The sequence below is a fragment of the Daphnia pulicaria genome, chromosome 8 (genome assembly GCF_021234035.1).
Source record: "Daphnia pulicaria isolate SC F1-1A chromosome 8, SC_F0-13Bv2, whole genome shotgun sequence".
NCBI lineage: Eukaryota > Metazoa > Arthropoda > Branchiopoda > Diplostraca > Daphniidae > Daphnia > Daphnia pulicaria.
Window position 1 is genome coordinate 13,279,223 of NC_060920.1, and position 24,340 is coordinate 13,303,562.

A 24,340-nucleotide genomic window follows, 5' to 3' on the forward strand; every position below is an offset into this window, starting at 1 on the left:
GTTTTTCTCTCGAAAAAGTGGGAAAAATTCGTGTTGTGTGGACGGGAAATAACTTAAAAAAGACTCGAGAAAAAAAAATCCGATCCCTTCTGAATCATTAAAAAGCGAGAAAAGCGAGACAGAGGGAACGATCTCAGGGTCGTGAAGGTTTTTTTTCTTTCCTTCGCGACCGCTGGAATATATATACCTACGAATTTCTATCATGTCGTGTAAAGGTTGGAGACGCGGGTGGTTGAATTCCCATAGATCCACCCGTTTGCCCACCACCAACCCCACACTATGAAGAAATTCAAAAATAACACAAGACAATCAAACAAGGTTGCTGTTTTCCTTCTTCTCTTTCTCTCTCTAAACAAGCGAAAGTGTTCGCAGAAAAGTACAGACGGTTTTTTTTTTCTTGTTTTCAAATTCAAGTTCGGTTTCGACTTGGATGGCGGGCACGAAGGAAGGATGAGGGTGATACCATACACGGTCGTGCCCAAGGCCTCTTTTACAAATCTACCAGTCAACTGTGTAAAACGAAAACACAAAGAAGAGAAATACTTCGACATAAAATACCTGTATTTCGTAGTACAATTTTCAACAGTCGAAATGGAAAACTGTTGAACGTGATGATTTATGTAATTATTAAATTTCAACCCTAGTAGTTGAAAAGCCAATGAAAAAATTTGAATCTGACTTTCATCATTTGGAATTGAATAACGTGTTTTTTGAAGATTCTGAGGGTTACCTTATATTTACTCTCAGGTGATCAACCGGTGGTTCATTCCCTTCTAGACACCATGAACATGACCATGTTTTATTTCTTATTATAGCCATTCGATGGAATGCGTCTGAAGGGTAATTTTTCAAAAAACAAGGGATACAAGTGACCTTCTCACAGTGCCTAGGACACGGTAAAAAATCTTGACTCAATACATCTTCCCAGGGATTTTCTAGATACACTTTTATGACTCCAACAGGTCTAAACCCAGGGAAATACTATGTGTGAGCGCTCTACGCCAAAGACACGAGGACTAGACGACCAAGAATTTTTTTTTTTTTTTTTCCCAACTTGTCCAGGTGGGCTAGCTGCTAGCATCTAGCCTTGACCAAAAAACACAGTAAACGTCACTGGATTATTTACAATTTCCAGAAATTAACGGCCATTGTTTCATCGCAACAGTATTATGTGTATATTGTTTTTCCATTTCTTGTTCTGTTATTCTCCGTATTTAAAAGAAGACAAATAATCAATTATTTATCGATCACGCCCTTGCTTTATTTTAATCATCCAGTTGACGAGTATCATGTGATTTTTCTCATGACTTTTGACAAGGTAATCTCTAACAAGTTGGACCAAAACGACTAATTCCAACATCGCATACATATTTATTATACCTTAACAAAATAGAAACAAATCGACTCAATTACATGTCAATTTACGTAATGATAGTAATCCGTCATAATCGTCAATTCACAATAGATTTGTTTTCGCCGAATTGTGTTTTAATAGAAAGTCAATTTCAATGGAAGTTGCTTGAACCTTGACACCATCACAGTTATGAGATGTTAAGTAATGCGTCGTGCGTACACGGTGAGTTTATCATTAACATAAATCGAGACCTTCATCACCGTAGAATTGAGCCAATGGACAATAACTCGAAGCCCTGTTTCGACCGTCAAACGGGAGGCGAATAAAATAAACGACATGCTGGACCTTCGAGATCCCAACTGCCAACCAAAGTCCTTGAAGAAAAAAGATACTGGTGGACTCTATAGCTGCTCTTTTCTTTACCCGCTCGTCCATACGCTCCTCTTTTACAACTTATGGTGTAGTACATCTCGGAGAACTGTGATGACTTTCGAACAAGAAAAGAGAACCGAAAAAAAAAGAAAAAGTCTCGACCGCATCTCCCGCTCCATTACGAGACCTTGCAGCTGCCCGTTGCACGGTCAACTAGACAGAGGTCGAGTCATGTATTTATACTACCCGTGTACAGTATTTATTTTTTGGCTTTTACTCTCTTTCGTCTACAGTCAACTAATGGCATCCCTCAAAAAATTTAAAAAGAAAAAAAAAAGTCTTCTCATATCTACCCCATTATACTATGTTGCAGCTCTTTGGAACTTTTTGAATGCTGAGACACGGCTGAGAGACCACGATGGCTTTATGGTAAACGTTCGGAAAGGCGAGGGGAAAGTGCCTATTGAAAATGATTAAAGGCCAACGAAAAGAAGCTAGGAGACTTTTTGTATGGTGGCTATAGTACCTTATAGCAAGAGACGAGTGCTATAGCTGGAAAACCTTGGGTTGTTCTCCCGCTTCTCTCTATCCGTAGAGCATAAAACATAATCCCACCGGTTTTATCTTTTCGTTCGTGAAAAGGCTTTATGGATTGACCTGCCTAGCACTTTATTACGCGACCACTCCGCAACGATATTTTGATTTGCACACGATCTATAGCCGAACGTCCCCAACAAGAAAACGCGCATTGAATGCCAACGGCTAGTAAGTTATTCCATTTTTTTTCCACTCTTTCGATTCTCTCCTTTTTCATCAGTCTCCTCTTTCTTCTTTTTATTTAAAAAAAAAATATTATTTTATTTCTTTTTTGTATTTTTCAGGGTTCATTTTGTACATAGGAGGCAAAGGCCGCACTACCACAGCACGGGGGGAGAGATATTTTGGCGTCGGGTTGGATGACCGCAGACGCAGCTTCCCGTCCAAGGTCGGCATCATCAGTCTTTGACTCAACGTCGACCCCTACCGGACACCATCAACTGCTGGGCATCATTGAAGGCGGCACGTGATGTAGAGATTGGTTGAACCAAAGATTAAACGAGCGCTGAACGTCAATATCTACTATAGCCTAGCCGCACGATGTAATAATACGTAGTCGACTTCCCCTTAGAAACAAGAAAACTAGACATACCTGAAGACCTGTAGATTCCGCACTGTTGCTACTATATTAATTTTATTCCGAAATATAATTTATGGTTTTTCCCAAAATTTGAAATTACCATATGGAACTGGAAAAGGTGGACGAGGATTTTGTATTTACTCACCGGCATCATTTTCTTTTTTTAAGAAATCCACCGCCAATGGGGACTGTTGATAAAAGGTGGCGGGGTGGAGGAATTTTTGATTAATGTCGTCTCACCGGCCCCAAGGTCGCCCATCAGTCCAGCATCTTCCCTATCAGTTCCCTCCCTGGAGGCAACTACCCTTCCTCCTTCACCCATCTCCTTAATTGGTTTCCCGGTGCTATGTGTCTGAATGGTTCCATCAGCCATTTTTCAATTGAACTTGATGTTATCAAGCGTAAAGTTCCAGCACTCGTCTTATTCACTCATTATTGATTCAGGACTCGGGGAGCAGCAAACTTAACAATGTGTCTGTTGGTCGACAGGTGCATATCAACATTCATGCAAGCCCGCAGTAATTATATAAGTGCAACAATATATATATAATATAATATAAGAGCATTATAGATTTTAAATAAACATTTCCGTGTGGCATGGAAGAAGAAATGAAAGGGCCGTTTTCGCTTTCACCTTTTGATCGGGTACCTTCTCTCTATTTTCCGCTAAAAAGCTCTCTTTTTGCGTGTCCCAAAAAACAACACGAAACAGAAGAAGAATAAAGTTGGAAACAAAGGAATTAACAAGAAACAGAAAATTGAAATATATGGCTTTGAAAAATAAAAATAAAACAAAAATAAAACAGTTCATAGATTGAATGATTTTGGAGCCATGTTTAAAGATCCACAAGGATAGGATAAAGTGGGAGACATAACGGAATTGTTCTCTTTTCGGCATTCACGATTTTGTCACGGCATCGATATTATTATTATGATGAAAAAACAAAACAAACAAACAATCTATATGCATTCACCATCACGCATTCGTTATTGATCTACACAATGCAACAACACGGGGTCATCCGGATCCAAAGAGAGCCTCATTAGTCGCGAATTGGGCGACAGTGAGCTCGTACATAATAATAAAATTTTCCACTTTTTCAGTCTCACTTATCACCATAACTATATTTATTCATTTTTATCCATTATTATTTTTTTGTTAATTTTTTGAAATTGATTTTTTGGTGTCGCGAAACAAAAACAACCCGCACACTCAACAATTTTTTTGTTACTCTCTATAATCATAAAAATCATTACGATGGAATTCAAAAATTGGCGCGTTTTTTTCTTCATCGTCGTCCTCTCCCCGATTGATTTCGTGTTCCTTAAATCGTTAGAGCAATGATAACTATAATCGTTACAAATTATGATGAGGAAGAGGACGTCGGACGGTTCACCCGTACGTTTAGGCGCAACTCATCTTGGTAACAATTGTTTATGTTTGAATTTTTTTTTCCCGTTTTTTTTTCTTTCAACAAAATATAAAAAATGTCATCAAATCAGTTTAAAGTACAGACCCCACGTCATCCGTATCGCAACACAAACGCTCGCATCAGCCATTCCTTTTTCTTTTAAATGTACTCTCTCGTGTGTTCATTTTCTCTATCTAAAATTGATTCGTTTGGAGTTTTTTTTTTTTTAAATGGATTTTATAGATCGATGGGTTCCCATTTCTGCGTTTGGCGGCGCTCTTATATGATTCGCCCGCACACTTTTCCGTGGTGCAATAGTGACGAGGAATTACACATGAACGCCTCCGTGAACTCAGGCATTTGCAGCATAGTCGCTCGTAACCTGTCAAAGAGAAAGGATGCCAATGAAGATTGAAATGAATAACTTGCACAACTTGTGCCAATAATTTTTTTTTAAATCATGTTCACTGACATCTCTTCGTCGCCAAGGCGGAATGTGGTCGATCTTTCCATGTCTCTGTGTTTCGCCGTTGTGTGCGAGCACATGGACTGAGTAATCAAAAAGGATGGGATGTTAATTCAATTTTTTTTTTGGTTTGTTCTAGCACACAATTTTTTGACTGTTGCCAACCTGAGCGTAGGCGACGAAGAATAACTGCGGATGAGTAAGGAATTCGAGCGCTTTGTACTCTGTCCGCCGCTGCTCCATGCTGGGATTGGTTACAACCTGTTTAGCATAGAAAACCAAAAATTAAAACCACCGCAAATCAGATTAAAGGCTTAAAGGCACGTGAAAAACAAAGCTGGCACGGAAAAAGTACATAACATACGAAGGTCAGACCTTTAGTGCTTGTCGAACTCCGGCAAGTTGAACCAATGTTTCGAAAACGGTGCGCTTGAGAAAGTCTTCGTCGTCGATCTTCTTCTGGTGCAGGGCGTCCACTAGGCATTTGCGCTGGTTGGCAGTCAATGACAGCGAATCGTTACCGATGGTGGATTCGCGATCGATCAGGACTCCTTGGCCGTCGTAAAGAACACCGTGCTGACTGACGGATGCCACCATGGCTACAGCCAGCTGCACGCCAAGTGATCCGAGCAGGATCGGCCTACAAACGGGAAGACGAGCAAATCAATTATTATTAGATAAAAAGGGGGGATAAACAAAAAATAACAGCAAATCTATTTGCCAAACAAAAAGCTCGTACTGTGGAAAATTGACGCTGTAGAACGGCGGAAGGAGAAGATGCTCGGGTATGATGATTCGGTTGGATTCGGGGATGTACGTGATGGTGTCTTTGGAGAGGTAAGCGAGCCATTTGTGCTCGGGCAGTGGATTGAGCAAGATGCGTTCCTCGACTTTGCGCAAAAAGTGGACGCCGTAAAGGATGTTGCCCAGGAAATCGTTGACTTGAACGCTCATGGCCGTGTAGAAATCGTCCAAGTAGGACGAAGCCAACACCTGCTCCGGATATCCGACTTGAACGCTCAACGTCGCCAGCTGTTGGTTCGTGAAATGGCCGGCAGATGTCGCGGAGCGCCAGATAATGATGAGAAAATGATAATAAGAAAAACCCGGAGAGCGGCCGCGACGATATGGAATAGAAAATAAGAAAAAGAGGTGAAGAGATGAACGAAAAAAGACAAGCCGGAAGAGGGCGAGAGAAAAAGAAAAGAGACGAATAAAGCCATCGCAACATAAATGGAATGGATCAACAGAAAAAAGAGAGAAGAAGAAGAAGAAAAATGAGAAACGAAAATAGAAAGGAGAGAAAGGAACAAGTCAGACATCATCCGCTCGATTAGATGCGTTTCTAGACTCTCTCTCTCCGTTGGGAGTATATAAGATGAGATAGATGTGTACACAGTAGCTGGAAAAGAGTGTAAGCTAACAGTATAGCGACAACCGATGGCTTTTGCCTCTCTACTTGGCTTGTTCGACTATTGTGGCTTTAACAATAGCATTGATAGATGACTGAGCTGATTACCTTTTCAAGAGCTCTCGACCTCAGACTGGGACTGTACAGTGAGCTACCAGACAAGCTGCTAGCCAAGCCGTTCTTCAACGATTCGTAGATGATCGCCACCTACGTATCCCCCACACGGATAACGTCATCGTCGTCGTCGAGTGTAGATGGGGGAAAATAAAGAAAAGTAGAATACAAACAACTCATTAGTGCTGATGGGCCACATTGTTGTGTCTGCCTCGTTGACAGGAGACAACCGATGGCAATTAAGGCAATGACAGAAAGAGACCAAGAAAAAGAATACTACTGACTCCGTTGCGGCTGTCCTTGAGGGCCACGTTGTTCTTTGAGTAGATGGAGCCCATCGCTAAGCGGAAGTATTTCTGCGTCGTCACGATGCACATTTCCCACCGGTCCACCGATTCCTTGGCACCTGCGCAAATCGTCCCACAAAAAATAAAATAAAAAAAGAGATAAGAAAATAAGAAAAAGATAACCAACAGACAAACGAATAAAAGGGGTGTTCAATACTTCATCCTAGCATACAGGATCAAAGGAGCCATGCAATTTTTATGGGAGGCAGGAGAGATATTTTATGTCTATTTGTGAGTTCGATCAACGACGCTTTTAAAGTAGAAAGTAGGCATACCCAGAGTATCTCGTTTATGGATATCCAAAACTTCCCAGAACTCGCGTGATAAGTACGGCAGATAGTTGTGCGCCAGCCTCCACATCAGATAGTTGTTGAGAGTGCTTTTATTTCATATACAGAAAGAAAGAGGGGGGAAAAAATATTTAAATTATTCACACACACAACAAAAAATAGTTAAGAGAAAAGTGGAAACGAATTAAGATCTAATTAAAAATTTCGTGAAAGGTATTATACCTTCGGTCGGAAGAGGAGACGACGGAGGAAATGTCTTTCAGGTAATCTGGTGAAGTAATCAATAATTCAGTAGAGTCATCGAAAACCGTCGTTGGATATATCGCTCGCAGGATTTCCAGCCAGGGAATCTATTAAATCAAATTGCACAGGATCAATTCAATGACGCCACAACCCGTTCCTCAAATTTCTTTTTCGGGCGGGGAAATTGAGGAATCACGCTCGACATACGGAGAATGATTGGCGCTGTAGATCGGCGACGTTGAGGATCTGTATGCTCTTGACAGGATTAATAATGTCCTCGGTGTTGGGCGTCAGCTCGGCAATGCGCTTTTCAAAGTGGAACACCTCCTCGGCGAATTTAGTCGCTTCCAGACTGGTTGCGCCCAACAGCTGAACGGCGTCTTTCAAAAACACCTTGTAGGTGTTGATCGTCTGCGTGATTGGCAGATGTTGAGCAGAGTCGAGACAATCCGAGAGAGAATCAAAGTATAAAAACATTCAGTTCATGAGCCCAGTTTCCGATTTTCTTTTTTCCCCCATTCTCCCCGCAACAAAACAACAAGGATAAGATAATACAATCAGATAATACGGTAGAGGATTAAGTCACTCGGAAGCCTCTTCCGAGTCTTTTTTGGGACTGAGAAATATACAAGTAACTAAAAAAAAAAATAAGCGATAGCTGGACCACACCAGATGTACAGTACAGTATGTAGATGAATAATATAAATTTGACAAGATATTGGCGTATACAAGTATGTATGTTATGAACCAACGCGCGTCCGTCTGTCGTTTGTGTGCGAACGTTTCGTCCCTTAAACTAATTTAAGATTGGCGCTTTCAGAGGGTGTATGTATATGTATATATAGGCCTTCGGTTGGAGTCGATGTGGTAACCGATGCAAGCTGAGAGACGACATGAACACACATACACACAGACAGATATATACGTATGCTTATTTCGTGCCAAGCCACAGTTGAATCAAACAAGAGGTCCAAACAAACAAGTGCGTGTTTGTTAAGTTGTATACGGGGGTGGTGGGGAGTGTGTCGTGGGGGGGGCGGTGGGAGTGGTTTGTGTTCCAGGCAAAGAAAAATGGGTCGAAAAAAAATGCAGTGTAAGGTATTGAAAACGCCAAATTAAATTATATACTACCGAGACTGGTGGACACGAACAAAAATAAAAAAAAATCTAGCGTTCGACTACGTTTAACTAATACTATGCTGACACATCGATGCGGTCACGTGACTCAATCGAATATACAACATGCTAATGGTGTAGAGTAGGAAATGAGAGGGGGGAGAGAATGAAAGTGGGTTTTGCATTTCCGTCTGGGCTCATCAATCTGAGCTGCACCGTCACGCGGCCGACGGAGGGCGAACGACTCGGATGGAGGTAAAAGGGTGAGCATCAATTAGGGTGGAATAAGGCAGTGGTTTTCTATATATTAGTTCTACGGGTATCTACTGTCTAAAAAGAAAAAGAAAAGAAAATAAAGATGTTGGAAGCCAGCTAGCCAAAAGAGAATGAGAGGAGGATAGATAGAAAGAGAATATAATACTCGAGTATGTTTTAAAGAAGAGAAAATAAAAGGCAGGCCAAACACAAGAAAATACCAACCCCGGGCTGCGACAGCCGCCTCCTTGGTACATCTGGCTGAGCAACAAAATAAATATATTCGTCTTTTTTGTTTTGTTTTTTTCAATGTTGTATAGTAGTAGTTTGTTTTTTTGTTGTAATTTTATTTTGTTTCTTGTTTCATCGTTTTCTGTTTGTTGCTACTGCTACTGACACTACGATGCGCTGAGCTCTATATAACATAATTTTGTTTTGTTCTGAAAGAGTGGGGTGGGGGGGGGGGGCGGACAATTGTTTATCCTTGTGGTTCTTTTCAGTTCACCCTTTTTCAATTTTTGTCTTTTTTTCTTCTCTTCTTCCTTTGAGCCCTCTATATGCACATGTAGATGAGAATATGCAGCAAAGAGAAACAGAAAAGCTGCCTCGTTTCGGGGCTTTTTTATATGCGGACAAAGCGGAGGGACGCGCTCGGAACAGAGTGGAGCAACTTAGAAACAAACATAGACAAACTCGGCGCTTACAAATGGCCGGGTTAAAAAACAAAACAAAAGTCAATGCGTTTGTTTTCGTTGCGCACAAAGTGAGTCTGCCATCGAGGAGCAAAGGAAACGATAGAGGAGAATCAAGAATGTTGGAATATCTAAGTCGGCGGCAACTGAACAAAACCGTTGTAGTAGAGGTAGTAGTAGTAGTGGTTAGTAGTGGTAGTATATATAGTCGTACTGAATTGGGAGAGGCACAAGAAAACATTTGTCATGTGGGGGGATCGGTCGTGAACGCTAGTATATCCTGCAATCCAATCCAATCCAACTCGGCGGGCTCCCTAAGGTCCCACTCCAACTGTCGAATTCATTTACGATTAAAGCCAACGACGACGACAACGACAAACGTATATACTGCAGCGCACCGAATTTACAATTCAGTCCACGTCAATAAAGCTTCAATTTGTTGATTGTTGATTTAACAAAACTGCCAGCGCGACGACTTTCTCTCTTTCTCTATATATATAAATATATTAAGTGTAACGACAACTTGATAAGTTGATCGGATATTGACGTTGCAGGATACTACTGACGTCTGCGACTCGCTCTGGCGTCTCTACAAACGTTCAAAGTCGGACCATTTTGGCCAAAAATAAATAAAATCGTCAATTCCCCGAGGGCAATTTGTTTGGCAATTCGCGTGAACGCCACTTAAGTCGACTCCCTGGCATTGTGTGCGACGTCATTAAATGTCGACCAAAGTTGAAACCAAAACGAATGAGGGGAAAATTAAAAATAGAAGACGAGGAGAATCGGGACAGAGATAGTTGAGTGAGACAGAGTGAAGTGCAACTGTGCAGGATCACGCACGAGTCACACATAGAAATTGAATAACAGTAATATGTATAATTAGTGTGTGATTAGAGCAGGGGAGCAGTTTGAGGGTGGTGGTGGGAACTATACATCCCCCCACACACGAAAGAATCGCCCCCCTTTTGCCTTTGCTCTCTTCCCCCCCCCCCCTTACACAGAAAAACCGAATGCGTGTACACGACTGCTCAAAGTCAAAAGAGATAATTACCGCATGGTCAGGTTCACGATAGTAATAGTTCCGGTCGGGAAGTCCCAGTCCATCAGGCGATATCTGTAAGACATTGAACGAGAGGAGAAGATCAGACATGGGACGTGAACAAAGTATGTGTACGGAATAACACAATCACGCAACACACAGACGTCGCACACTCCCTTTTTCTTCGGGGTGGGGGTTTCCGTTTTTCGTCTTTCCATTTCCGCAATGTGTATTTTTATTTTATTTTTATTTTTTACCCGCTGTGGTGATGAAAGCCAAGAAAGAAAGAAAGAAAGAAAAAAAGGGCCAAGACATCAATTAAAAGAACTGTCCATTCCGTCTTTTTCCATCGTCAGTCATACATTCATGCATGACGTTCGGACCGTCCCATTCTCCCTTCCCAGCCTCAATCCCGCGCGCTCCCGCCGGCCAACCTCTCCCTCTCCTCCTCTTACTCCTATAGCCTTTGGCATCAAGTATCGATCTCCTTTGATATATATATATCATCACATCAGCCTCAACTCTTTTATCCCATCGCCGTGGCAGACGATTTCCAAGCGTTACCACTGATTTTCTGCGGCCTCGGATTACGCTAAAGAGTGGGAGGTGGGGATATGTATATATATACGAGGGCAGGCGACAAATCTTCCATTTTCTTCTTCTTCTTCTTCTTCTGATAACGTGACAGGGTATGCGACGTGACAAGCAATTCATCTGTTTGGCCTCTCCCCCCCTTCCATCCACCCTCTCCGGTTCGTTCACGCTGAATATACTTTATCCCAAGTTACCATCGTCTTCAGCAGCAGCAGCCAGCCGACAACACTGTCCGTGCATTACTCTATACGAAAAGCGGCGGTCGTCCTTGTTAAGCTCCTCTCGCCTATATACGAGCCAAGAAAACTGGGGGGGGATGTCTGAAGCATCTCAAACTAGGAAGAATACGGCCAAGAAACAGATACGACGTCGACGACTATTTCTCTAGCTTTTTTCTTTAGAATTTTATTTGAGCGCCGGGGTTGCTATATAACAGACCTATCTCTCTCTGAGAGAGAGAGAGATGACGGGCACTCTAACCTTTGAAAAAGATGAGGGCTTTGTGTTGTTTCTCTTTCGGCCCCCCCAAAGTTGACATGGAAATTTCGATTTGCATTACTCTGCCAGCCAGATGGTGGTGGTAGTTGGTGTGGTGCACACAGCGGTGGCAGCAGCCAGTTTGAGGGGATGGGGGGGGGGGGGGGGGAGAAGAGGTTAGTATAGAAACTGGTGGGATTGTAGTCGGGCAAGAAAGGGAGATAAGGAAGAGAGAACTGTGTACAGTGCAGTACACACCAGATCGATACTTCATTCCGAAGCTTACTACTTTTTTCTTTCTTTCTTATTTTTTCGCCCCTGACGTTTTTTTTTTTTGCCCTCCTCCCCTGAGCCTCTTTTCATCCGATTTCGATGATGTGAAAATCCAAATAGGTATACAACTTGATAAAAATGTTGGAGAGATAGAAAATAACCTATCTCTGTAAAAAGAAGAAAAATGGGAGGGCGCAAATAAAGAAAAGGAAACCCAACGTTTGATGCTATTTTGTTGCTGTCACTGCTGTCACTTGCCCGATTTTCTTCTTTTCCCTTTTTAACTTTGCGCCAGCCAGCCCGGCCCAAACCGCCAGGCAAAGGGCGACTCGACCAAACACACATTCAACAGAGTTGGCGAAAATATCTAAAAAGGAGAAGGAAAGAAAAGAGAAACTCACTCTGACGATGCTCTTGTCGGGAAAGTTGGGATGAGCGACAACGTCAACGCGGAAGAAAGCGTTGACGCCGTACTCGGCATGCAGCCGTCGCAGGACCATGCGGAAGTTCCACGAATAGACGGAGAAACTCCGCAGAACTCCCCAGCCACCTGCATTATTCCAGTCCATTGAAAAAAGAAGAAAAAAGAAAAAAAAAACATATTTTTGATTCCATCATCACAGAAAAACGACCCACACATATTACATAATGTATATAGATTGAAATTTATTTTGGAGAGTATTTCTCGTTCCATTTCAAAATAGAGAAATGGCGATCAACTCGAGTGGATACGGGAGGAATGAAAGATATCGAATAGTAATGAAAGAGAACAAAGATAGAGTGTGCATCTCCATACCCATTTGATCGATGACGCGGATGAGTTTCTGCTCGGGAACGACGATGTGCTCGAGAGCGGTGCACGATTCGTAAAAGTACTTGAGCTTCCAAGATAACGAGTCGACTCGCGTCGGATGCGGCATCGTCTCGATCAGCTTCCTCATCTCTTCGTGCGCTACAAAAGACAAATAGAGAAAAAAAGGAAAAAGAAGAAGGGTTAAAATAACACTCAAAACAGGACGTTGTGTGTGTCTATAGTCCAAGTGTCTCGTCGCAACCCGCCGAGCGTCGCCGAGCCGTCCATCCCCTCCACCCACTCTCTTTTTTTTCTCTTCCTTCTTCCAGTCGGTCGTTTTGATTATGTGTAACACGCGTCGACTGACTTTGTAGTTTATACGTGTATATCACGCACGGCAGTTTTTTTGGGGGGTTTTCTTGAACCCACAACCCATGAGGGTGACGATCGTGATGAGCTCAGTCCGGCTTGAGAATTTCGATCCAACGGACTATTTTTGGTGCGTTGTTAATTCCGGGCGGCCGAGGGGGGAAAAATGAATTGAAATTAATCCTTTTAATCTTTTCGCTTTGAAAACCCTATTTTTATTTTATTGCAGTTAGACTACGTGAACGAAATAACTCGCTTTGAATTCCAAATTGACAAGTAAAGAAAAGGAGGAGGGGGGGATAGATAAAAATGGAAACTCCAAACCTTGTGGTTGGTGGCCAAAGGCTTTCCAGAAATGGGCACCAGGGACTGTGTCGATAGAGAGAGAACGAACGTAAGACCCCCAAGTAAACTGATAAAGACGGGGCCAATCGATATATATTTTTCTCCGAATCGATTCAGATTATAAGAGAAGAAGACGGTCGTATTTCAATGCATTTCCCTTGCGGTGAAACGCTTCCGCCAGCGTTCGATCCTTTTTTTCCCCTGAATTCCTTTGGGTTTTTTGGGGTGGGTGTTGTACATTTTCCCTTCATATTTTTTCTCATTCCCTTTTTGTTGTTGTTGTTGTTAAGGCAAAAGAGCCTATTGGAGGGGAAGGGATGCGCGCGCGCGCTGGATTGTCCGGCCATTCAGTTGCAGCATTGCGATGAGTTGTATACGCACGACAAGACTTCTAGAAGATGGACGGGCTAAAAAGAAAAGTCTTTCTGTCAACTTTGAAAGATGACACTGGCAGGAAAAAAAAAAAAACAGCGGAAGGCCAAGACGAGGTCGACGACGAACGACGTCAACGACGAACGAAAAAAAGAAAATGCGCGGAGCCATACAACACAAAAAAAAAGTAGTCGGAAGAATTCCGGGATGCACGGCAAAAAGGTTAGCGCTGGGGAGAAAGGAAATAAGAAATCAGATGATTGTGATGAGAGTTTTTTGGGAGATGGACCCAATTCGGTGCTCTTTTGATAGGTGGATTAATCCTGCTCTCCCTGCGGATTGCTGATAGTTTAGAGTGAATGTACACGGAAGAACCCAAGAGGAAAAAAGAAGCAATAACAAGAATATCCGCTAGCTGACAACAAAGTACGGAGACGATTGTGATATTGTATCCAGCTTCCAGCAAATCCGGATGAAAAAGGATAAAAAGAAAGAAAGGAAAAAAAGATGTAGATGTTGACAGTTTTCGAAATGACATGGGCACACAAACAACAAGCAACAACGAAATGAGAAACAGGAACTGCTGCTGCTGCTGCTCTACTGCAATGCCCATAAACTTGAATAGCGAACGGGGCGACGACGGACCGACTTGACGATCGTATATTCCGTTTAGTAGCAACTAGCTGGCAATAAGCAGCTCATCTTGATTATGTCCATATTGGATCTTCCTACCCAACCCCCATATGCACCGGGCTCTTTTCTACACTTGGCAGCAGCAGCATCACCCACTGTCCAGTCCCTCGGGTGATCGTGTATGTGCGATGTTGACTGCCGCACGGACATCATCTCGCCGACATACGGATCCGTTCGCGCCGTCTGCACTAGCAGTCCCGGAAGCTTTACTAATTAAACGCCATAGATATTGATATTTAACGGTGACGGCTAATACACGATTGTCAAAGCCCCAACCCCTCTCCCATCGTGATAAGTCTATACGCAGAGGTTTCCGACAGCCGTTTGAAGGATAGTATATATATATACGCGATGCGGCATTGTTATTATATTGACAGGATACGACTCTAGATGTTCCCGGTCTGTGGTGGTCGATGAAGCGTGCGGACCGCATCGTCGTAACTTGCTGGTTCAAAGCGGGAGCCAGACGAAAACTGCGGTCGGCTGGCCAGAGTTTGCTGTTTCATTGCAAACGTTTGATTCATCAGCGCAAACAGCTGTACGGTACGGTACGGTACGTAGCCTGGGAATAGTTTTATTTGAGATGTAGTAGTACGTACCTCGATGGGCGAGTTCCTCTCGGATGCTCCACTTGCTGGCCCACGGCGGCAGGGGATTGGAAACCAACCAGCTGTGGCAGGCATAGTTCCAGAAATTGGTGCACGGCGACGTGTGATTCTCCATACTGCCGATGACCTGTTTTCATTAGGAGACACACGAGACATCAAAGTTATAGGTCAGTCGTCAGTCGATGGCTACCATTTTGTAGAGTCATAATTTGACGTTTCCATAGGATAAGAAGACGACGACAACTATGAAGGGAGACGCGCCGAGGCCGTCAAAGACACGAATAACAACAACAACAACAACAAAAAGAAAAAGGGAAGCCAAGAAAAAAAAGGGAGAAAAAGAAGCAATGCGCAAGTAGAAGGCCAAAAAAAGAAGTTTGGGACAAACGTGAATGCTATTTCTGTTGAATAGGGCCATATAGTATATGTATAGTATATACAGCTAGCGGAGAGAGAGAGGACTTTGATGGATCCAAAGAAGAAAAGCCGCGTGACTCTTGTCGAATTTCTTGCCCAAATGGTCGCAGCTGTTGAGTACATACGCAAGACATCCTCTTTCTCTCTCTTGTCGTCATCTCTTCTTTTTCTTTTCTGTCTCACTGGCAAAGACGAAGAAACCAGCCGAATGACATACGCGGCCCAACCCGCCGCGCTCGGTTGCTTTCCCAACCGCTTTTGCCCATGTTACTTTGGCGCCCATGTATTCTACTAAGGGGAAGGACAATGCAGCACAACAAGAGATGAGAAGTTGCACTCTTGATAATCACCAAAAGGGCAAGCAAACAAAGCTGCCGACGACCTTTCCGACGGTATATTAGACTGCATATAATACTATACGTATAGGGGGGGCCAGGACGACGACAACAAGGAATAACGTAAGCTTCTGGTGGCATGGCTCATATCTAAGACCCGCAGACAGAATCACTTGCACAGTATATATATATATATGTGTGTGTAAGCAAGCCTAGACTGCTATATAACCCGGCACCATCACTTTCATTTGACAAGAGATAGGGATGTTGCTGACGCTTCAACTTGCGGCGCCTCTCTGTAAGGTTGTACAGGACACAGTTTCCCTTTTCTTTCACTTCTAACCCTCGTTTTTCTCTTTTTTTTCTTCTTTTCTTCTCTCCCTCCGTTGTTGTTTAATGATGTACACGGAACTGTCTAAAAGTTACCGTGCAGACGTGTAGAATAAAGAGAAGACATCGTTCATCGTCCCTTCGTGAAAATAATAATAAAAAAAAGGGGGTCTTTTATTTACTGTGGCGTTTTTCGACGCTTTTGAAAAGAGAAAGAGAGTCTAGAATAAACGATGTTCGGGCTTGAAGGAACTCGATGGTCCAGACAATGATATCAAGTCGAGCACGTGAGCTTCTCTCTGATCCAAGTCGCCTCTATTTGGCTCCTTGTTGTCGCTCATCATTGGGTCGTTTGCCCAGAGACAGAGAGACGGAGAGAAAACAAAGTTCGCACTAGCGTTGCAATTTTAGTTTAAAAAAGAGAAAAAGAAATAAAACTAAATTCAATCATTTGGTTTTCCCCGATAGGAAAATTTAAGTTTTTCAGTTTCAGTTTTATCTTGTTTTTCAATTTTAAAAACAAACTTAATGACAACATTCCTAGTCATCATCAAAAGTACTGGAAAACCTGTACAAATAGTTCTGAGTGTTCTTCACCAACGATAACCACCAGGTGACTTGTTCACATGGATGATGTTGGTCAAGAAAAGTGCCTGAAGATTCTGCCTGAAATGATGCTTTCATCACTTTCTTTCAAGTTTTATTCTAATTCGGTTATCGTGGCCTCAACCTGGCCTCTGACAATATAAAAAGCTTGGTCTTTGTCTGCCTTTTGCCAGCTTTGTACACAACAAAATAATTCGGATGTGTGACGTTCAGGCCAGCGACGTTCAGGCCAGCGACATTCAGGCCACTGGCCTGAACGGGAGACATTCAGGCCAGTGCCAGGGGACTTTCAGGCCAGTAAGATATAGCCAACCCCTTTGCCATAATAATAACTCTAGCCTTAAATGAATCACCCTCCTACACTAAAGAAAAAAGGCAGCGAATTTTATTGAAATAGTCTGTGATTTTAAATTTTAGTTGAATGGCAAGTTAGGAAGTGTATCATGAACTTTTTAAACCATTACCTCCATTACTATAAAATACTTGAACTTTACAAACACACGACGGTTCTGTAATGTAAATCTTTATCTGACGGATTTTTTTATCCTCATCAAATTTACGTTCAATTTCGCATGTCAGTGAGAAATTTTAACTCGGGAACTCTTTCAGAGATAAGATGTCGTCTCAGATAAAATTTAAAAGCTTCATGTGAATTGAACATTGAAGAGCTCGCTTACTACCTATTCTTCCAATCAACAACCCCAACGTTACTTTGTATCTATTTTTTTTTGTTTTTGTAACGATTTTCTTTTGTTTTTGGTATTTTCTGCTCAAAATTGTTTTGTTGGGACTTGTAAAGAAAAACTTCCCTAAATTTATGCTAAAACTGACTTCTTCTGACGACACGAAACTGACCCCTTCCCAACTTCTAAAAATATTTCTAAAACGCCAAAACACGGTATGTAGAGACTCAAGACTTTGAAAATGAAAATTTACCTACTGCCGCCACTGGCCTGAAAGGATCTGGATATTCAGGCCAGTGGCGGGGACTTTCAGGCCACTGGCCTGAATGTCGCTGGCCTGAATGTCACTGGCCTGAATGTCCGGGACCCAATAATTCACATTCGGCTTTACAAAGTTAAGAGTTAAAACAAACATACCTGCCAGAATAGTAGAATGTTTGTTGTGAAGTGCACATACTATTTCCTATTTCTTTGTAATTTTTATCTATGATTTCTAGTATTTTCTCGCACTTAAAAAAATGGAAAAAGACGTCTCGTGTGTCATTCGCTAAATTGTAGTCTGCAATCTGAGATGCCCGGGGTGATCCGGTTTGTATTTGCCAAATTGACTTAAAAATTTTTTTTTTATTGAATTTATCTTTAAAAAAATATATATTCAATAAAAAAAAATGGGAGAAAATTTAAAGAAAAATAAAATAAAACTAAATAAAATCAGATGATGATAAAACTAGATATTGGCCAAAGTAGATTTGCAACGCCAGTTCGCACTGGGCAGCATCGGCCAAACTTTTGTTGTAAAATTATTTTGACGGCCATCATCATTTGTGATTCAGAGTCCGTACGATTCCATCTTTTTGTTTGCCTGTCTGTTTTTTCCCCCTTTGTCAGTCACCATAAAACGCGTCTGATTAGTGCAAAAGGGCGCAGGCCGAACGGTCCCAAGGAGCCGGGCCGAGAAAATAAGGAGACAGCGGGAGAGCCCAATGAAAAAAAAATTAAAAAAAGGGAAATAGAAAAGAAGAGAAAAACTGAACAAAAAGATGAGAAAAGAAAAAAGGCCACGAACTGAAACGAACGGATAAGAACATGAAAAAGTTCAATAAGAAGAATGGGGCGCAAAGAACTGGAGGCCCACATATATAGATGTCATCAGAAAATGAAACCAGGCAAAATGTTGCCGACTTATACACTCGGCATATTGGTGCAGCACCAAGCTAAACACGCACCAAAGGCACGGAGGCTAGGGCGTCGGTCGGTCGGTGTGTGTCCCGAACAACATTGGAGCCACTGCTGCAGCGGGACGGGAGCCAAAAAACTTGATTGTTCCTAATCCATTTGCTCGATGAAACAAGAGTCGCCGAAGCGCGGGGGAGGCGGAGTACTATACATGAGAAGAAAAGACTTTTGGGGGGGGAAAAATAAGGAGAAAAAAAGGAGCTCAAGACACAAGAAAAGAAAGAAGACGAGGGCAGCTACGGCCAAAGCAGCAAGAGAAGAAATGATTTCTAAGCACTTATAAATAAGGACGACGAAGAAATGCGCGCACGATATTCTCCTCCGGCTCCTCTGCTGGCATTTGTTTCAGAGGTCGCACCGACGCCCCCGACGCTCGCGTCGTTTTCTACTACTGTCAGCGCATCTTCTATTTAGCCAGAGTTGCTAGAATGGCGCTTTGCACGATGAAATACATATAAGACAGCCAACGGGAGAAAGGAACAAAGTCCTTCAGATTTTTCGTCATTTGTTCGCTGATTTGTTACTGGCGTTTTACCACCCGCGCCGATAATGGGGGGGAAAAACGCGTTGGATGCTGCTGGATGGGCGAGAAAGATTCATTGTATTTGCGCCATTCTTTTTCTTCGTCTCAAGATGAAGAAAAGACGAAGAGATGAAGGGCAGCAGTGTCAATTGTCAGAGACGCGCCCCATCAGCAGCTCACAAGACATTTAAATGCCTCTTGACCGACTGACGCACAGCATCCCAACTGAAAAGTGAAAACAAACGCCAAAGCCATGAGACAAGGCCACGCCATTTTTGAACCCATCGACCATCTACTTTGCAGCTATTCATTTTTTTAAAGCTCAACTTTTTTCGAAAGGAAAAACAAACTTAATGGCTAAGGATTCGAAGAATGGAGAGAACCCCAAACTTGAGAACTATCACGTCATGTAGAGAAGAGCGAAAAGGAAAACGATCGATCTGCTAACGACCCCAACACTTGAACCATTCCTTTTCGACAAGTTACTCAGCCAGAAAACGATACGTTTTCAAGTCATAAGCGAAAAAGAAGAAAAATCAAAACTCGGCTGACTGTGTAGAGATGAGATATAACTACTATATGGCGTCCGCTCGCCCGGTCTATAAGACGACCCACTCACACTGCCGATATCCGCACGCGAGCGCCATTCTTGCTAATGATTGGAAGGCGCCGTGAGCGGGAGGTTCTAGCTCTCTCCTGGTGGATGTCGACGAAACTGGCGGGGGGGAAACGAATGAAAACGAGATGATGCATGCGTCGTCGAACGAGTTCGATTTTCTTTCTTTTTGATGCTACTGGAACAGAAAGTCGAAGAAAAAGAGAATATTCAAGATGTTGATGGAGTCACAACATCAAAGGCCGGGGCCAATGCAATGCCCCAATGGCAGACCCGGTCGAGATATAGGCGCTATAGGCAAGAGAGCCAGAGCCAGCTCTCTCTCTGTAAAGCATCTAACGACCGATGTGTAGGCCAGCCTGGATCTCCAGGAATTCGCTTAGACCGAGTTAGATATTTACTTCTTCTGTCCGTCTCTCTCTAGACTCTGAGCTTGTGAAAATTTCAAGGAAAATAAAATAAAAATGAAGGCGTCCTGGTGTAACTATGTAAGTGCGCCAAACATGCACTACCTACTATATACTGTCTGGAGCAAAAAGAAAATCTTGTGAATCTACTTTCATCTGCTTTGCTGGGCGCTTTGATTTCTTTTATTGATTTCTTCTTCTCCTGTAGATTTCAACTTTTTTCTTTTTGTGATTTTGTTTCACGAGTCGAGTGAATTTGGGTTCTGTTTGACTCTGTACTACAAAGAGCGACAGGTTAATGGCGAGATGCAAAGTCGCACGGAGGAGCGCGGCTGCTGCAATCCGCCCAGGGAGGTTGTGGGGGCGCTCACAACGTCGACGGCCGGCAGGGTCCATTAAAGACGCGGCAAAAGTCAAAAGAAAACTGGGATTGAAAGCGACGCGCTGCGCTTTAAGACTGGTGGGCCCACTACATCCGAGACACAGGACAAACACACAGTGACAGAGTCACATCTATCTCGATCAGTCAGTGAAGCGTGTGTGGCGCATTACTACCGCCGCATATTATGCCCCACAGAACGCAATAACCCGCCGGAGGTTGACTGCCTCGTTTCCGTACTCTATCGATTTCTTCTTTTTTCTACCTCATATCAAAGATGCAACTCTTTCTCTCCTTCACCGTGTACAAGTCTATTCTAGATGAAAGGCTTCGAATGATTCCTTCCTTCCGTTCACTACGCAACTCCTTTACCGTCCGAGAGGCTGAAACAGTTTCCGGCCGTTCGTCAACATCAACACAGTCTGTGTGTGTTTTTCTAGTCGAAAGTTTCGTTTATATTATCAGACAAATGCCGGACCCTCGTAATCAGTCTTTTTTGTTTTTATTTTTAGTCAAGCTAATCTGAAATCACAGGCGATCGAGTTCCGCTTTTTTTTCTAAACTTTTGTTGTCGGTTGCTGTTTTGATGTTGTTGTTGTTGTTGCTGGCCTGCTCTGTTGTTTTCAACTCCAGTTGCTTGCACGTGAGCGAACCCGGCGACGGCGGGGTCGTTTGGAAGGGGTTGATTCAATGTGTTGGGCTTCCGCTGTCAGAGACGGATGGGGTCGACTTTTGTGGGGCGCGGGGAAAGGATACAACATTTGGAATAGGGATAGGTAGTAGCCCATGTAGAATACCATCATCGACTTGTCTTGAAGACGCGGGAATTGAAAATGACATGACGTTGATTAAGACTCAAAACGGACGCGCGCACCCGCAAAGCCCGGAAACAAAGAGTGAGAACAAGAGTGATTGTGGCCAGCAAATAGATACACAAGCAACATCGCTATCGAGCAACTGGCAAATTCCTTTCCCAACACCAAAACAACAAACGGGATCTAGTGACTTGTGGCTGACTGATCGGGAGCGTGGGGGTCGTCTCTCTCCTGCTACCCCCAACCAACTTTTCTCATGTTGAACTCTTACATTATGATGGGTGGGGTGGGGGGAACCTATTTGCCGTGTACGCAATAATAGTTATAAACTCGGGTCGATTATACGCCCCCCTCAAAACAGGCAGAGAGTTGCTGGGAGGGGGGGGGGGATGTGTTTTACCCTTCCGGACTCAATTCTCCGGCGCAGAGAGCACGCCATTTCCGAGTTAGAAATAACTAATGGATTGGGTGATAGATATGAGCCCATCATCTTTCTTTTTTTTTATTTTTTCTCTTCACGTTTACTTTGAAGCTATTGTTGCACTGTTTGCAGTGTGTAGTACGTGGTTTTCAATTGAAAGCGAAATTCCCGTTGTGGCATCACCGCCACAAATGAAATGCCAACAAAACGCAGTCAAGAATGGAGCCAAAAACAAACGCGGTGGAAAATTCATCTTCAAAGTTTCTATCTTTTTCTTTCTCTTATCTTATCTTTTATTTGATTTTATTTTTTCTCTCTTTTAATTCTCAGAATGGGTTGGAGATAGCCGGGCAAATACAATGGCTAATTGTAGTTTTCCAGCGCCCGCATCCTAGTGATCCCCGGCCGGCCCCAGTCTCACAACTTGGCGTGGCCGGCGGAGAATGAAAACACGTCCGCGCTTCTTATATATATATACTCGTCGCCTATTATATAAGTCGGCGTTAATAGAGAAAAAAAGGGAGAGAAAAACAGAACTGGCCAGGCCGGCTCTCTTTTCTTTATATACATGCTATATAAAGTAATCCGAGGGCAGAATGGAAGACGATGGCAAGACTTATATATATGATAGGATCTTTGATGTAGTTGACTAAGAAAAGCAACGACAAGATGAGCAGCAGCATTTGCTCCCGTAATCTGTCACTTTGGTGATTCATACAAGACATGAACACACACACACACGTGATGGGGCCTTTTTTTTCTCCCCCTCTCCCGTTCTATACATTTCAGTCACCCAGAAAGAAGCAGTGCGCTGACGGAATGATGGATACAATTTGAATATTGATCAAGCCGCAACTAAGACCTTCCCCCAACAGAAAAAAAAGCTCCACCCCTTTTCTTCGTCATCTTCGTCATCTTCATTCGCCCCTTTTGCGCCCCCCCTGGCTGGGATCTGGCCGACCGCAGCTGGGCAAAGCGGAGAGAACGGGAGTCGGATGACGAATCGGTCCCATTTCTTTCGTCGCTCCTAATATACACACAGAGTGGGAGAGGCGAAATCCTCTTCTTCTACTAATATGCCGACATAAGCAAATACAAAGAGAGAGAAATAAAAAGGGGCGTGGTGTATAGCTCTCTCTGGCCTTGTGTGACACGTTACCCGGATTAGATAGCAACTGCTACTAAGTACACCAGCATACGAGATGTGTGTGTGTGTGTGGTTACATATACAACCAACCATCAGAAACGCCAAGATAAAGCCGCAAAAGACAAAAAAAAAAGAAGAAAAAATATTCCCGGATGCAATATTATGAGAATGACGGCAATCAGCTGACTAGCGGGTTACTGCGAATTAGCATGCTCCATCCAAAGTTGAAAAATTCCTTCCCGTCGAAAACATGTACACAGCGCAAAAAGAATAAAGAAACAAAAAAACTGACCACTTGAAAGCAGCCACCCACCAAACCAAGGGTGTATAACGAAAACAAAAAAAAGGTGGTGTGTCTTCAAAGTGCAGGCACGTTCACGCTCCCGAATCTCCGATATCCAAGCCCCGGTGTGCTGTGTTATCGAGATGGCACACGCAACGGTAGACAAGTCGTGTGTGGATAGTCTTTTTTTCTTTTCTCTCTCTCTACATACACATGTAGACAGAGTGTACGCGTCTAAGAGAAGGAATCGGCTAAAGAGGATAAAGGGGAAAACGGAGAGAGAGCAAACAACTTTTTTCTTCTTTTTGGAACACAAAAGAGACCTTGTTCTTCTTCTTATGTGTATGTGGCTCGAATAACCTGCACGGTGAAACGTGCCCCAAACCGTGTACTGGGAGTATAGCAGCACAGGCCGAGTTTGTTCGAGAACAATTCGAGGACACACGGGGAAACTTGACACCGGCAACCGAAGCGCTAGCCTTCTTTCAGCCATCTCTCTATCTCTCTCATTCGCCGAGTGTGTGTGTGCAAGTATAGACGGTGGAACACTCAAAGAATAGAGAGACAAAACCCTTTTTGGGTTATTTCTTTTTCTTCGTTTGTGCTATGGAGAACAAGTGCTATCCAATATGGGTGGTGCTGGCCATTGTCTTAAGTCTCGGTCGAGTTTGCTTGGCTCCGCACCGATTCAGATCCAACTGGGGAATCTCTGATGGCGATACGCTCTCTCGCCCGTGCGTCTTCAATGTCTTTCAATGACGCCAGGCTGTTTATGCAGTCGTCGTCGTCTACAGTCGGGTGTGGGAGACGTCACGGTTTCGGGCCTTTGCCATATCGAAATTGTACACTGGGCAGGCGCCTCCCCGTGGACTGCGGCACTTTTCAACGACCCGTGATGTTCGCAAGGACAAGAAAAGAGGTATCATCCTCACGTGGAAGAGTTGTGTCGAGAGAAACGAAAGGGCGGCCATCCATCTGATCCGTTTCGGAGACGGGGGAGCGATGCGACATGCGATGCTAGTTCTAAGCAAAACGGCCAGAAGGATTTCTTTGGCCTCCGAGGCGACCAAAAGGACGACACCACACCGTTTCGTTTTCTTTTGTGGCCCTTTTTCTTATTCTTGTTTGGGTTGTTTCGTTCAATGGATAGACCGGCGAAATCCATCTCTCGACCCTACATCGTTGTCAACCATCCGCTTTGCATTCAAATCCGAGGCGTGAATAAGGGAAAGAACCAGGGGCTTTAGATGTGATCTAAAACAAGCAATTCAATGCCGTTTTCTCTTCACGGTTCCCGTTTGCGGCCCATTCTCACGCACACACAATA

General features: G+C 43.3%; 1 protein-coding gene and 1 long non-coding RNA gene across 6 annotated transcripts in view; one reads left to right on the forward strand and one right to left on the reverse strand.

The window, feature by feature from the left end:
• The first annotated feature begins 2,032 nt into the window (after nucleotides 1-2,032).
• On the forward strand, nucleotides 2,033-3,478 carry LOC124311766. Its single transcript, XR_006910216.1, has 2 exons — nucleotides 2,033-2,491; nucleotides 2,608-3,478. It is a non-coding gene; the product is annotated as an uncharacterized LOC124311766 (long non-coding RNA).
• A 46-nt stretch (nucleotides 3,479-3,524) lies between these two features.
• Nucleotides 3,525-24,340, reverse strand: part of LOC124310941 (endothelin-converting enzyme 2-like) — a 30,673-nt gene continuing 9,857 nt past the window's right edge. For 3 of the 5 annotated variants that reach the window (XM_046775124.1, XM_046775122.1, XM_046775123.1), the window contains exons 4-18: nucleotides 14,807-14,942; nucleotides 12,432-12,587; nucleotides 12,037-12,185; nucleotides 10,304-10,366; nucleotides 8,783-8,818; nucleotides 7,394-7,597; nucleotides 7,166-7,293; nucleotides 6,929-7,032; nucleotides 6,591-6,712; nucleotides 6,301-6,399; nucleotides 5,521-5,813; nucleotides 5,157-5,421; nucleotides 4,947-5,042; nucleotides 4,788-4,864; nucleotides 3,525-4,697 (exon numbers count right to left, since the gene is read on the reverse strand). In XM_046775124.1, the coding sequence (XP_046631080.1) occupies nucleotides 4,595-4,697; nucleotides 4,788-4,864; nucleotides 4,947-5,042; nucleotides 5,157-5,421; nucleotides 5,521-5,813; nucleotides 6,301-6,399; nucleotides 6,591-6,712; nucleotides 6,929-7,032; nucleotides 7,166-7,293; nucleotides 7,394-7,597; nucleotides 8,783-8,818; nucleotides 10,304-10,366; nucleotides 12,037-12,185; nucleotides 12,432-12,587; nucleotides 14,807-14,942 (2,031 nt within the window). In that variant the 3' untranslated portion in view covers nucleotides 3,525-4,594. Of the gene's footprint in view, nucleotides 4,698-4,787; nucleotides 4,865-4,946; nucleotides 5,043-5,156; nucleotides 5,422-5,520; nucleotides 5,814-6,300; nucleotides 6,400-6,590; nucleotides 6,713-6,928; nucleotides 7,033-7,165; nucleotides 7,294-7,393; nucleotides 7,598-8,782; nucleotides 8,819-10,303; nucleotides 10,367-12,036; nucleotides 12,186-12,431; nucleotides 12,588-14,806; nucleotides 14,943-17,603; nucleotides 17,740-24,340 lie in introns of those variants that run through there. The other 2 variants (XM_046775126.1, XM_046775125.1) reach the window with 2 other exon arrangements.